At 40.7% G+C, this 15,350-nt stretch overlaps 1 protein-coding gene across 5 annotated transcripts in view; it reads left to right on the top strand.

Moving 5' to 3' along the window:
• Window positions 1–14,590, top strand: part of LOC146682985 (myocyte-specific enhancer factor 2D homolog) — a 33,536-nt gene extending 18,946 nt beyond the window's left edge. The window contains exons 9-14 of one of the 5 annotated variants that reach the window (XM_085446666.1): window positions 1,368–1,397; window positions 4,588–4,708; window positions 4,863–5,037; window positions 7,511–7,579; window positions 8,987–9,037; window positions 9,548–14,590. In XM_085446666.1, coding sequence (XP_085302792.1) covers window positions 1,368–1,397; window positions 4,588–4,708; window positions 4,863–5,037; window positions 7,511–7,579; window positions 8,987–9,037; window positions 9,548–10,025 — 924 coding nt within the window. In that variant the 3' untranslated portion in view covers window positions 10,026–14,590. The remainder of the gene's footprint in view (window positions 1–1,367; window positions 1,398–4,587; window positions 4,709–4,862; window positions 5,038–7,510; window positions 7,580–8,986; window positions 9,038–9,547) is intronic. The other 4 variants (XM_085446667.1, XM_085446668.1, XM_085446669.1 and 1 more) reach the window with 4 other exon arrangements.
• The last annotated feature ends 760 nt before the right edge of the window (window positions 14,591–15,350 follow it).

Below are 15,350 nucleotides of genomic sequence, written 5' to 3'. Positions count from 1 at the left end.
GCCGAACTTGTGTTGTCTGGGTCGGTTTCTTTAACGCTTCGATCCTTTAACGAGCAGCATAACACCTCCTGCCTTCACTAAAGTTACCCGCGATGTTGAAGCAAAGACAAACGATGAATCTGAAGGATTATTTCAGGACCACGGGAGGATTATTTTCATTTCTTATCTCAGGAAAGTTTTGTGAGTGAGATGGAAAACCATACAAAACTCTGGGAATTCATATTGATGTGTTGAATGAAATTCAAGAATTACACAGAAGATAAACAGTCTGTTATAGAGGAATGCTTGCCATCAGTTTTGTGCTTTAGTAAAGACCTGGGGGAAGAGTTTTTGTGCTCAACTCTTCTCATTATTTAGTCTAGGAAAGTGAGTAAAGTCGTGTTGAATCAGCCTACTCCCACCGACACACCGATGAGATTTCTCTCCTCTCTTTTCCTGAACCAAGCGTGCACCCACGTTTCTTGGAGGCATGTTCAGCAGTGTCTGTGCTAACAAAAAACAGTCTTGGTTTCATCGAGGACTTAAAGTTCATTTCAACAGCGAGGTCCATTTATTAGCTGTCCTTGAGTAACATAAACGTGGTCTTAAGAACTTAAAAATAAGGGGACTGTACTTCTATAAGTTTTTAAAAACATTTCACTTTCTTCAGATCTAAAACCAAAAAAGTGGAGAGTCTCAGACATTTTAAACCCTTGCGTGCTTGTCCCTCAGGTGGTCATTGACCCACTATTGATCATGAGCGTCACCACATGACCCAGGGTATGAAAAAAGGCATGGGTCATTACCACCAGAGATTTCAGGTGAATCCACCATGAGACCGATAGGTTCTCCGTCCAAAGTGTTGAACTGAACTGAAGAAGCCTCTTGGATGAGAGGTACAACATCTACAAGTACAATTGCCTTATTTTCAAGCTTTAAGACTACCCTGCCCTGGATGACTGAAAACCTACACAGCCACAAGATAAACATGCACGAACTGCTGGTGTTTTAAGAGCAGAAAGCAGCCTCTGCTACCCAGCAGTATTAAAGATTTTTTGCTGCTGTACTACTTCACATTTCCTGCAGCTTTTCCTGTTTTCTCTTAGCTCGGTACAAAGTGATAAATATGTTGACACTGTAACGGCTGAGGGCGATTGTGTGAACGAAAGCTCCAGATTAGTGAGACCAGTCATTACATTTCTAATGACTGTAGGCAGGCAGAGTGATGGCACCGCCGCACATTTCATAATCAGACTGCAAGTATGTCATTGTTAAGCAAGCCACCAGTGAAGTAGCTGCCAGACTACAGTAAGTAGTTTCATTGTTGTTCCATATATCTTTTTTAATTACCCCAGAGTTGTAACCCTCTCTGTTACCACCCTTTGCAGACAGAGGATGAGCTGGAATTGGTAAACGAGGTGATTTCCCCCACGTCAGTCACTCGCATGAGTCGATGGCACATTAATAGCATGGATGCAGTTCTCTTATAGGAGTTTCACATTGTTCTGGTCTTGCTCCACTCACATTTCTTGGGATAGTCTTTCAGTTTGTGGTTCCCACCTGACTGCATGTGGTTCAGGGCTCATGGATGTGTTGTTCCAGCATTTCTTTAGTCGTGGGCTCATAAACCTGTCAGTGATCTAGAAATACTCAAGTGATTCAGACCTTCACATGAATCAGTTTTGTTTCAGCAGAAGTGTCATACTGTAATGTGCTCCTGTAAGTTTTTGAACCATGCAGGTCCATTTACTTCATCATACGATGCCACTTTAAAAGCATGGATGTCTTCTCGAGGCACCACGGAGCATGCTCCCTGCTCACTGACACTCACACCGACTCATTCCACCATCCTCCAAAAACTGTGTGAAGTACAGATGTTTAAGAACTAACTGGCATTACATTAAAGGCATTTCCTCTGTCACGTATGCATATTTAGCTCTGAAACACTAGGATTTAAACATTTTAGGATTGTGCACCTCTGTATTTATGGTGTTACTATAACAAATTAATTAATGATTAAGATGAAATAAAGCTAATTAGCTATGTTTTTGTGAGGCGATGGCTTCGGCTTTTTAAATGGGACAATTTTGTGTTGAGATTTGTTGAAAACAAGCTATTATTCCACTGTTTTCTGACTATTCATGGGCAGGATTATTATTTGAGACAAAAAAAAATGTTATAGCAACATTTTACTTTCATTGAATATTTGTGAGACAGAAAAAATACTTATCCCACTTTTAATAATACTGGGGGGAAGAAAACATTGAATTTTCTTGTTATTCTAAAAAATCTGCCTTTGATTTAAGCTGAGTTTACACAGAGAGAGATGATGGTTGCTGCTGATGGTGGTGGTGGCTGTTGCCGTTCCCCCTCTTTCACAATTCCTCCCAAAGTTGACAGGCAAGATTCTCATTTTCCAGAGAAGAGTGATTAATTTTCATCGCTCTCACCTCGCCGCTCCTCCTCACTTCTTCACAAAGGCAGATAATTGAATCCGGCTCCTCTCTCCGGTCTGTCTCTTCTCTCTCTCTGTGTAAATTCAGCGTTGCAGTCATAACTCTGTCCGAATGTTTCCTCTCCGGATGATGAGCCTCAGCATCGAGAAGAGTAATTCCAGACCTGAATTACTGCGTCTTTGGCCTTTTATTCGCAAACCTTTTATTATTTCCTTCTGTTAAAAACCTCCATCTGCTTTTATCTGTGATATAATTCAGCTCAACCTGACTCTGGAGGGTTGTGTTTCTTCACAGATTTGTGTGTTTCAGCGAGTGTACATAATAATAATAAAACCTCAGGGCAGCAGTTCCACAGATTTAGCAGTGTGACTGTGGCACCTGTGTTGGAGAAACACTGAATATCTTGTCATGTAAATGGGTGACTGGATGTGCAAACAGTCATCTCCGTGGCTCCTATAAAACTGAGTGATAGAAACATAAACAGGATGCTTTACCACTCTCGCAGCGCACTGCAAACCTTTACTGACATCCACTGGAGAATCATGAGATGAGCTCTGCATTGAGGCAAACAGGATCAGCTTCACGATAGCTGCAGATAACGTCACCCGTTTGTAGTTTATTATAGTGAGACTGGAGAGTTTATTCTGAAATTTACCATTTAAAATTAAAACACACTATATGCACAGTAGATGATATTAAAATTGAAATGGGAGATTTTATTTCCTATTAAATGTTTATGCCATTTTTTTAAATCGAAAGGCCAAAAACACAGTGAGCAACTGTATGTATGAATACGATGGTAAACTGAATGAAGAAATCAAAGAGCCATTTTGGCTGCAAAACCCTGTGATGTACTTTTATCGCTTTTGACCTTTTTAAATCAAAAAAAATCTTGATTTATCAAGAAAATATGGCAAATACGTGCAGATGATACAGACTGGGAGGAGTTTCTGCCATGTGAAAAACTAAGTACACCCTCAATGCTTCCTTAGTTAGCATGTTACATGTTAAAGTTCATGACATTAGAATAAGAAAAAGACAGAATGAGCATGGCTTGTTTGGGAGGGTTAACATAAGACATCTTCTTCTCTCCAGGAAGAACGTGGCAGCACAGCTTAGGTTTGCAAAGCTGCATCTGAACAAACTGCAAGACTGCAAAACAGAATATCAGCACAAACACCCCATACCAGCTGTCAAGCACGGCGGTGGAGGGGTGAGGATTTGGGCTCTTTATGCAGCCACAGGACCTGGGCACCTTGCAGTCATTGAGCCCAGTGAAATCCTCTGTATACCAAAATATTCTGGATGCCTGCAAACTTCAGTGAACTGAAGCAGTCTTGTAATGGAGAGTGGGCCAAAATTCCTCCACGATGATTTGAGAGACTGATAAAGTCATACAGAAAACTATTAGTTCAAGCTATTCCTGCTAGAAGCGACTGAACCATGGGGTGTACTTATTTTATCACAGAGCTGTATTGACTCCTATTCAAACTTTTTCACATCACTGTGGATGTTTATATCCAGATAAGCCATATTAAACTTAAACAGTGATTGTATAATTTTTATTGAACATATTTGTGTAGGTTTTTACATAAAAACAAAGAGCACCAAATAGAACAGTAAAGAAAAAAAATGAGACGAGATGGATCCAAATTTTGCTAAAATATTTTAAATCTGTTGATGTTTTTTTTAAAAATGCATTGATAAAATATTGAATTTCTACAGAGTCTGTGTCTCGTCAGAGTCGATCTGCTTGGGAGGTTTTACTTTCACATAATCTTTTATCTAGTTAATTGATCTGATTTACATTTTGGTAATTATCATTAATATTCCTGGAAGCTTAATTTGAATAAAATGTGGCAACTGAGGGTTGAACAATGTGCCTTTAATGTAATTCTATAAATCACCGAGAACAATGAAAGTGTTTTTGATGCATGTCATCAAGAACGTCCCGACAGTAAATCCACACTTAACTCTGAGATTTACTCCATGTGGAACGCCATTATGAATCCAGCCATGTGCACATCGTCATTCCCAGCATGTCAGAGTGTACATTAAACAAAAAATAAGTCTTGACTCCTTTGGGTCACATGTGGAAGTTTTGATCCTTTCTGTCCTGCTCTCACTAACATGCTGTGGTCCTCTTTGGCAGAACGCCCAGCGACTGGCAGCTGGAGCTCAAACTCTCACCACGCCAGTGGTCTCTGTAGCCACACCGAGCCTCCTGGCACAGGGGCTGCCCTTCTCCGCCATGCCTACAGCGTACAACACAGGTGAACTCAACACGAGAGCTTTGGCAGCAGCAATATCCTTTTTAGATGAAACAGAGTTTAATAATTAAATAACAAGTTTATGTAATTATTCACCCTTATAGCTTAAAGAAGAAATCTATTTTGAATTCCTGCTGTGACCTTTGCCCCCTCTCAGAGTACCAGCTGACCAGCGCGGACATCACTGCTCTACACGCTCTGGCGTCACCAGGAGGCTTGCTGCCCACCGGCGTGTCCACATGGCAGCAACAGACGGTTTCCCAGCCAAGTCAGCAGCAGCAGCAACAGCAAACACAGCAGCAGCTTAACTTAGCATCACTCAGCAACTTGGTGTAAGTCTGCTCTTCATCTTCAGCAGTTGAACCTGCACTCAGGTCCAGAGACGGTGGCAGCTGAGACGTTCCTGTAATGCCTCTCTAACCCTTTTAATGCTGATGTACTGAATCTACAGACTCTCCCATTTAGCTTGCATGATATCCATACCATGACCTTTATATGCAAGCAATCCACATCCTTTTTTTTAGCGATCTGGTCTCTCACCAGCATCTCACCATCTCAGCCTTCTCATAACATCAGTCTGAACACTGTTCGGCTTTTTCTGGGTTGATTAAAAAAACAAACATTACGTGGAATGAAGAAGTGGTTTTATTGCCTCACAGTGGAAACAAAATGACACAACTATCAGATAATTATTATTATCGAAACCCTTTATCACCCACACGGTTCTCAGTCAACTAAAGCTCCCCTGAATAACCTTGTTAGGCAGCGTGTTTATGTACGCTCAACTGACTAGTAAACATCAGGTGGCTCGCTTGGCTGAAAAGGCACTACTTTTCCTGTTAAAGTGAATCTTTTACTGGAAGTCATGCTCCTGTCATTGGCTGTTATTGGCTGTAGACCACTGAATAAGTCTCTTTGTTTGCCCCTGTTGCGTACAACTTTCCCTGAGCCATGCTGAGACACAAATAAAGAAAAAATATCACAGCATCAAAAACAAATATGATGAAGCTGCTTCCAGCTACACTGAGAGCTACACAAACTCCTTATATTGGAAGAAGAATACAGGTCACTGCATCTTTAAACTGTGTGCACAGTGAAATGTAGTACAATGTCTTACGTAAATAATTATAAATGGGATTGTGTGTTTTACTTCCTACAGAGACAGAGTGCAACCTTTCATTCTGCAAAATATCGTTATAAAGGCCAAAAATATAGAATTTCATTATGTCAAAGGAATCTTTTAGGCTATTGTCTAGTTAGCTGTGGCGAGTTATTGTTAGCAAACTTCTGTGACATTTTATGCTGTCCAAGATGAAAGCTGATCAGTGTGAAAGAATCAGGATAATATCCTCAACCGTGGCTACAAAACTGTGATTGTGCGTTGTACAGGGGTAAAAGTTCAACAGTTTTGTAAGCAAAGATAGCGTGGGACAAACTTAGGATGACCCTGCTGCCACAGCGTTTATCTACTCACATGCTTATCAACCAGACAGCACCAAACAAACTTAAATCGAATATATGGAAGTAAAACTTAATTGCCTCAGAAGCAAAATGACACAACGTCAGATGATTTGCACCAAACTTGGAACAGAAAAAAAAAAGGTTAAAAATGAAATCTATTTGAAGTTTGGCAGCAGAAAGTTGTTTGTATGATCTATCATCCAGCTGTTATCAGAGCCAACAGCCATTTGTCTTCATCCCAGTTCAGCATTAACCTCGTAGAGTCTACATTCATCAGACTTGTTCTACCCAAATGGATTAAATCCAGGATTCATAGCGAGGCTATATTCACCTTATAAAGATGCTAAAACTGTCGAGTGTGTGTAGGCATTTCATTGCAGACATAACGTTACAGCCTTCTGAGTTACCCACAGTTTACAAACTGACACAATCCTTTAGCTTCATTTAAAAATCATAGCGATGACAAAGTGATGTTTAGATATTTAACCAATCAGCGACAAAGTGGTGTCTGTGTACTGACAGTGGGTTAGAGCTGCGTTAAATCTGAGCTGTGGCAACATTGTAACTCCAAACCTTTCTGATACCCTCCGTAGTAGCTTCCCTAAAAAATATAACTACACGTCACTCTGATGTCACATACGTAGGCTAAATGAAGGTTGACTGTTGATGTTATGCGGTTTTTACAGTCTTAGTCTGGGTCACTGAACTCTTCTTGGTGGAGGCACCTTCACTAAATACAAATTCACAGGTTAGCTGTGTGATGGTAGGACCTAAATGCACTCTGTCTCTATAGGTTTAATTCAGCTTTGGTTTCCCTCAGCTCAGGAGGGAAACACAAAAAGGATTTCGATCCTTGGTAAACTATTTTGTCAGTCAACCTGAAAATTTATAGGAAGTGAGAAACTGTTTTAAAGAATCGCCACAGTTCCTCGGTCCTGATGTGAATGGTTCCTCATTTTAGGAAACAAACCTGCCCGCATTTGTTTGTCAGCACAACTTTGGCTCGTCCTTCATGAAAACATTCAGTCAGACTTTGCCTCATGTGAAGATGTTAGATCTTCTGCGTAGGAACGTAGGGGGAATAATTAAATGTAATTTCGATGTAATTCGGGACTTGCATGCACAGTATGATGCTATTTTCAATATGGAGGAAATGCAGTGATTTAGAGAAACTGTTATCAAGTTAAGCAGATGGTTTCACTGTTTTTCTCCCTTAATAAGCAGCATCTGGACTGGATTATATCAGTGCGGTGTGGGTGTGACTGAAGAGCTGTGTGAGCTGGGTTGGGGTTTGGTAGCGTGAACACCAGAGCCTTGAAGTGTGTTCTCTCCTCTCGTCCACAGCATGTGGGGCGTGGACAAACAGAGCAGCGAGCTGTCTAGCCAGGTGTCCAGTCTGGCTGCCAATCTGAGGTGAAAAGCCACTAATAGTGTGTGCGTGTGTGAAATGTCATGACCTTGTCTGTAGGGGGGGCTGTAGTCCACTTTGCACTTGAATGGGATTCTGTCTAAAACACAAACAACACTCAGTGCGTGCTGCCGTAGACAACATTTCTTTTATTCTTTTTACTAACAACCGGCCTTAAAAATAAACTTTTTGAGCTTATTATTAATTTTGGGAAGACAGAGCAGGAAGAACTCTTCAATAAGAGCTTTCAAGAATATTTAGACTGTAAAAGAAAGGATTGCTCCGTCTATAATAAAGGCCTTGAAGCTACTCCTCATTTCTTTATGTTTTCTAGGAAATTTGGAAATACATGCAGCAGTTTATTGACACCCGAATGGGAAAAGAGTACATAAGGCAAAAAACTGCATGTTTTGTGTGTTCATCATCAATTTTGACATGATCCTCAACATCAAAGAAGGCCCAAACCATGACAGAGCATCCTCTGTGTTTCACTTAAGAAATCGGAACAAACTCTGTTTTTGTGACAGGCAGCTGGTAACGACGTCTCTAAAAAATACACTTCTAATTGGTTCTTTGCTTAGTTGTCTGTTATGCATAGAAAACATTTAGGGGCTTTCTTATGCTTGAATGATTCACAGGTCAGTGTTAAGTGGTTTAACAAACAAAACAAAACAAAAAATGCTCAGGTACAAGGATTGGACCGGTAATGAGTGAAAAAACAACCAATTTCCAAAGAAACACTTGGAAGGAACTTCAGAAATCCTGGAAAATTACTGTTCAAGATCAAAATACATTAATGTCTTTCTACTTGGAAGCAAAATATAAAGAAATGAGGGGTGACATAGGTATTTTACCTAATTGTTTTCACAGTGTATTTCCAAATTAGGCCAATAGATATTTACTTAAATTGATCATTTATATATCTTTTTTTTAAATTTAAACATACATGGATACGGTGGCCCTTAAGGATCAAACAAAAAGCTGCAAAAACTGAAGCAGCAATTGGACAAAAGGCACAAACATTAAAAGTAATAATTTGTACCATGTGATTTACATGCCATCATGTTCGCCACTCTCAAGCTTTGAAGAAAAGAACTTTGTCCATGTTTTTGCATTCGATCTTGTACTCTGTTACTTCTTTAGGGCCACCGTCCACACTCAGGTTTTCCGATTAACACGTGAATTCCTGCATAAACGCTCCACACGTTGTATATTGTGTATTTGTAGATCAGAAAACAAGATTTTCTTATGGGTTTTGTTGTGCTCTTGCTTCCAAAACATTATGAACATTATTGCTGTTGTTGAAAAAAAAACGTTGCCCGCAATAATGTTTCACACCTCTCTCCACACATGCCTTCTCGTCCACCTGTTCCCTTTGGTTTGGGCTCCAACATTTTGTTTTCTTCCCACAGTGTTGGCTCTCCGTCCAACCTGCTCTTGGGTAGAGATGAGTGGTTGGGCCGGTACTGTATCACACTTCCTTTTTCCTGTGTGTCTGTGCGCTTTTGGCTGCCTCGCTCTCTTAGCATGTCTGGTGCCGTCTGCAGTCAAACAGGAAAAGAGACTTAGTTCCGGCTTCCGCCATGTTCTCTAACCCGAGATTACTTTGTTTTCTCATTCTGGAGTTTCTACACCGTCACAGCTGACTCATTGCAAACCACCCTGTCACTCGAATCATTTCACGCTTCTTCGGCTGTTCTGTTGATCTTTTGGGAGCAGTTGGGATCTTAACTCCTGCTTTTAAAAGGCTCAGATTTGATTGTTTTTATGGAATAATGGAGTGTTGCTTTTCCCTGTTGGTGCTGTGCTTTGTAATGTGGGTTATGTCTTCACATGAGTGGTCTTCCAATTTTTCCATATTCCCTTTTGTCAAGTGGCTAATTATTTGTAAATTGTCTCTTGCTTTTCCTCTTTGTTCTGCCCTTTGTCTTCCTTCCATTTTTCTTCCTCTGCCTCTGTGACCCCATTCTCAGGCCGGTGACCAACATCCCTCAAGGTGCCATGCTGACCGTCAACACAAGCTCCGGCGTGAGCATCAAATCGGAGCCCATCTCGCCCGGCCGGGATCGCAGCACCCCTTGCCCTCCTCCGTCTACCACGCCATCCTCGACCTCGGGAGGTACCATCCTGACTGCTCCGCCTCAATACCCCGGCTCCCTGCTATGCCTGGAGCCCCCGACCGGCCGCTCGCCCGCAGACAGCGTAAGCAGCAACGCCAGCTCCTTCGAAGGCAGCGACCGCGACGACGCTGGAGCAGCCGGAGGTGGCACTGCAGGTGCGGGAGGAGGAGGCGGTGGGACCGGAGGTGGAGGTGGCAGCTCGGCAGGTCCCACCAGCCGGTCCGTGCCGCCCGAGTTCAGCCCGTCGGCCGAGCTCCTCAGGGCGTCGAACGAACAAGACCAGGAGGGAGGAAACATCAAGCGCATGAGATTGGATGCCTGGGTCACATAAAGGCACCAACACCTTCTCTCTGCACCCACAGTGAAGTTTTGGTGACTCCCACAACACGCACCCACACTCATTCTTAGTCCCACCACCACTTCCCCGACCCCACTGTCATGTGACACTATCATCACACACAGTTATATTACTCAGTTGCGTCACTCAGACTTCAGAGGCTTTGCCAAAAACCCCATTAAAAACAAGCATAAAAATCCTGATGGACGGCTCCGAGCTCAGCTGGATATTTTAGCCCCTCGGATGGAGGGACAGTAGATTTTTAAAGCCTTCTTGCTTGAACGGACTCCCACATATTGATATTTTTCTTTTTCTTCTTTGGTAGAAATACGTTGTTTAAAGTGAAACCACGAAACAAACATTTCTCTTTCACACGGTTTCCGTATCGCCTCCATGTATTTACATCGACCTCCTTTCATTTTAATACAATGTGACTCGTGGCCTGTCGACATTACGGGACTAATGCCGCACGACGCGCCACTTCCTGCTCTCCAGAATCCAGCGTTTATTTAGGCTGCGTGCTGTCGATTCTCCTGTAAGGCACTTCCAAACTGCACTAAAGGAAATAACTTTATCTGGACAAAGACTGAGCAATTTTTGGCACTGACCAAAACAGACTCAAGCAAAGGTCTTTCTAGGTAACAATATTTCTGTGTCAAAGGATTTTTTATTTATTTATTTTTTTTTTGCCTCTGCTGCCACGACCTCATGCAACCAGGCAGGCCCCGAGCCCCTCAGGTGGCACTCTGCAGCTGTGTGAGTCGAGCACCTCGCCAGAGTGCCAATATCAACTTCTCTTTGAGATTTAAATAAAAGAAGAGAAACAAACAAAATGCCAAATGCCCCTGTTCTCTATAGGGACATGCTATCGCTCGCACTGTCGTGAAACATTGAATTGTATTGGCGGTCACTTTGTTCACAGACTGGGGTGCTCCTCCCGTCCTCTCACCTCATCTCCTCTGGAACTCGGATGGAAATCCAGCCGGTTACTCAGCTTATTAGCAGGAGTAGATGCCATCCAAGTGAAATTCAATAGTAAGAGTTTTTTGAGCCTCTGTTGGCTCTTTTTTTTTTTTTTTAATTTGATTTGATTTTTTGGAGTAGGGAAGTATTTGGTTCTCTAAGTCCAAGTGTTCTCTATCTGTTGGTATTTTAAAACTCTGTTAGTCGTCCAGAAGTAGGAATTCCGACTTTGTATAAAAATCACTCCTTATACAAAAAAAGCTTTGATGTCCTCTTTAGCTCTCTATAGCTCTCCTTAGCTCTTTGCCGTGTTTCGAAAAAGTGAAAGGAAAAAGACATTTTTCTATATTTCTACCGCTTCAGTTGGCGACAAAGTAAAAGTAGCTTTTCGGCTTCAACGACGTGTATGTACATATGAATATATTTGCATAGACTTTGCTAGGTATCCCTAAAAACAAGCAATGTGTTGATTCTCAGTGGATCTGTTTGCATATATGAGTGTGCATTTGATATGTTTTGAGATACAGGTGCAGGGGTTACGCCGCGCTGGGTGGTGCCGGCGGATCGGACGTGTTTCAACTAAACCTATTTTATTCTAGTGTCGATGGTGTGTGCACTTTCCGTCTCTCACTCACAGAGGCCTGCTTGGTTGTGGTGTCATCATATTCGCTTGCCACAGTTCTTCTTCTTTCTTTCTTTTGAAGAAAAGAACCCACGATCAAAGAAAGAATCCTACACCGTGACATAAACTTATTATCAGGACACTGCCATTCACTTCTAGCGTAGAGAGGTAAAATACACTTTGACGGACTCGTGTAAAATCTTTTCCACGTCACTGTAAGCTGACAATTTCTTTTTTTTCCCATCGGGAAAACCAAGTTTGACGTTTAAGTGTAGCTTTTCTTGAACAAATCTGTTTTTCGTTGAACCATTTCAAGTGTGTGTATTGGTGTGTGAACCCAGGCTGTTTATTGCTCTCGATTACTTTACCTTTTTTTCCCCCCTGGAGACGATGCTCAAAGTGCAGACCGGCTGTTATTTAAACAATCCTACACCTTTCCGTCAGTGTAGGTGAGCAGCGTTTGACGCCGACTCTGGGTTCATGCTGCGAGTCGGAAAAAGACATTGGGGCCGCGTGGGATTTTCTCCAAAAGACTGACGCGTCTAGCGGCGGCGTTGCTGAGGTATTTCATCGTCATCATCATCATCATCTTTCCTAGTATGTGTGGAGGGTAGTTTTTCACTCCACTGATTTCAGGTTAGCGCTGCTTTCCCCTCTCAGTCAGCCACGGTTAGCAATTTAACAGCCAACACTTTCAAAGAGCGCTTATTGGAGAAGTTTTTTTTAAAGGAATACTTATACAGTGAGTGAGAACGAGGAGATCTGTGCTTTTACTTATGTGGTCAGTATGTACACAAAACACCAGCCAACACGCCTGATGCTTACCTCTAATGCTGCATTTATGAAAGCGAATTATTTACATTATTTACAGCTTCAGATTCAAACGTTAAAATACAAATTTCCCAAAAATCACTAAAGAAAGTGAATAATGTGTGATTCCCTCCAGAGTTTGTCAGAGTCGGGAAGTGATGCAAGCATGAAAGCTGTCAGTAATCTTTAGTGTCTCTTAACCTTATAATGCCCTTAATACAGGAGTTTCTGAGACCTCTATCTCATTAACATGATCAATACTTGCCATAATTTTAAAAACTTATGGATAAAACTCTTTTTTTTGGGTCTAAAATTGACATTGTTGTTAACACAAAATTGCCAAAAACACCCAGTGTATCAAACGCGATACAAAGAAATATATAGCAAGTATATAATCAAAATATATCATACACAACATGATATAGCAAAAAAAATTTTTGTTGATTTTGCTTTAAGGGTTAATGAACATCTCAGTTTGAAAAAAACCAGAATTTTCTGGCTGTTTTTTGATGGGTTGGGTCTTACAGGATTAAAAAAGGGTGCCCATTTTTCTCCTTATACACAATATGAGTCTAGATTCGATTGTTTGAGGACCTGTGTGCAAATTAGATATGTCACCAATCAAAGCATTTTACGTGTATTATTTAAGCATCGGCCTAAAGTGCAGTAAATCCAAGTGAGAATCTTGAACCGTTTGCAGGCCTGTGTCACCATTTGGATAATTTTTACACACTTAAAATCAATTCAATTAAATTTGTTGTTTTTATCCCCCGCTTGTATAAAATGTACATAAATAAATTTGGATGTCTCCACCTGACATGTCTTGGTGTTAACGACCATAAAGTCAGCTCGAGCTCAGTTATGCGTCGTCTGCATCCATTTTCACAATACTATAAAAGTATCGAGCTCAGGCATTTACATTACACAACTACAAGCCGCGGCACATCTCAGAGTTGAGATGCAAGATCTCAAAATTAATGCAGCACTTTTTTTTTTTAAGTTAAAATGACAGAGTGAGCTTTAGAGGTGCTGGCAGGCAGAGTGTGACCGCTGGACCGTCGCATCGAGCCTCTTCTCCGGCCTACATCCCATCAAGAAATTTCAAGATGTCAAACTATTCCTTTTGAACACTCGGGATGCGTGTCCGCCTTCCTGCAGACAGAGCTAACGATCTCCTCTCGTACCACCCGCTCATTTCCACTTTTAGAAAAACTCACCTTCAGTGGCATCTCTTCGTTTCTGTGGGCGCTGATGTTTGACTGAAATGTGACACCACACCGATTGGCTTTGTTCATGTACAAAAGGAAAAAAAAAAGGTTCTCTGTCCAATCTAGCAGTGTAGTCACAAGACAATCTATATGAGAAATGAAAACCTGCACCCCTGTTACTTGTTGTGTACAATGTTTTTTAGAATCTCACTATTTTTGGATTAATTTGTGCTGGTGACAGTTCCATTGTCTATTATTATTATTATTATTATTATTATAATGATATTATTATGGAGCTTTTATTTTATTGCTATTTTTTGTGTAGGATAGCCAACTGTTTTTAATTTCCTCTTTCTTATTTTTCTCTTCCGTATCATAAACATATAGTACTGGTTTCCTTTTTTGAGGCAACTTTGCTGACAATTGCACGATCAGTTATTGTGGTATTAGCAAATGCAATGAAGGAAATACCAGTTAAATGCTGCAGTTTTAATTAAGATACAGAATATATTTATAAAAACGGGAAACAACTGAAATTAGTAAAATCCTGAAATTTGAAACATGTAAATGCATGGGATACAGGTAACAATGACATATGTTACGTACAGTAATGATAAGGACATGCATCAGAGATGAGTTTTAAAACAACTCAGAATAATGTAGCATATGAAATACTAAAGATGAAATTTATAGCTAATATATTGTGTTGAGCTGGTCTGCTTTGGGTTTTGTTGTAAAGAAAATATTTCTTTTTTTGTTGTTTTTTTTGAGAATGATATACAGTTTGTGTATATTTTCATATACAAAGTATGCACTGATATGTTATTGAAATTCTATACCGCTTTTACAAAAAAGTGTTTGTTGTACCAAAGTATCCAAGTCCCTTGAAACCTTATCCTTTTTGCGTATGTTTTACCGTATTTTATATATTAAATAGACAAACTGAGTGAAATGAATTTGGATCTGTGATTCATTTTTTTTGTTGTTCCTGCGTCGAGGTGGGGGCAAAAGTGCTTTTATAATGACTCATCCGGAACATGTGGCGGCACAGCAAGAGGTGCGAAATACCCAGAAATCTTTGTGAATTCAGTCCATTAGTGCATTCACGTGTCTCTCTTTCCTTTTTTCCTTCACCTCTTCATCCTCTGCTTATTGTCACAGTTACAAACACGTGAGACGGAGGTTCGATTCGCACATTCGACAATAACCAGACGGCCAAATTTAGCTCATCTCTCACAACCTCTGAGGAGGTGAGCAGCAGCTGTGCATCAACAACATCTGAGATTTAAGAATGAATAATTGTAGTTTTTCTAAAAAGCCAATATTATCTTTTAAGGCGCTGTTATTGTATATGGACTTCACTCATTGTGATTTAAAGGGTTTGCATTGATGTTTCACAGGGGGGAAACTGGTAAAAGCAGAGAAATAAAAGCTGTTTTTAATGCAAACAAGTGTGGCATTAGATAAAAATTGAATTACTGTTGCAGGACTTTAGATCCAGACTATAATTTACACTCGACTTCTTGGTCATCAGTTTAAACAAAACGTAGCCACACCTGCGAACAAACAAACAAACAAACATGTTTTTCACTGCAGGCTGTTGCTGCTGGATCAATCCTCAAAGTAACCGCCTGACCATACTACAGCCTTAGTAACATTTGTCGGTTCTAATAATTTACAAAAGAAAATAAATAAAATGCAGAGAGAGAAAACAAG

This window comes from Copadichromis virginalis, linkage group LG22 (assembly GCF_057382275.1).
Source record: "Copadichromis virginalis isolate Kocher_CV1m ecotype Utaka linkage group LG22, C_Virginalis_male_GT1.1, whole genome shotgun sequence".
Classification (NCBI taxonomy): Eukaryota; Metazoa; Chordata; class Actinopteri; order Cichliformes; family Cichlidae; genus Copadichromis; species Copadichromis virginalis.
Note: the sequence above shows the minus strand (reverse complement) of the source record. Positions and strands in the feature narration are given on the sequence as shown.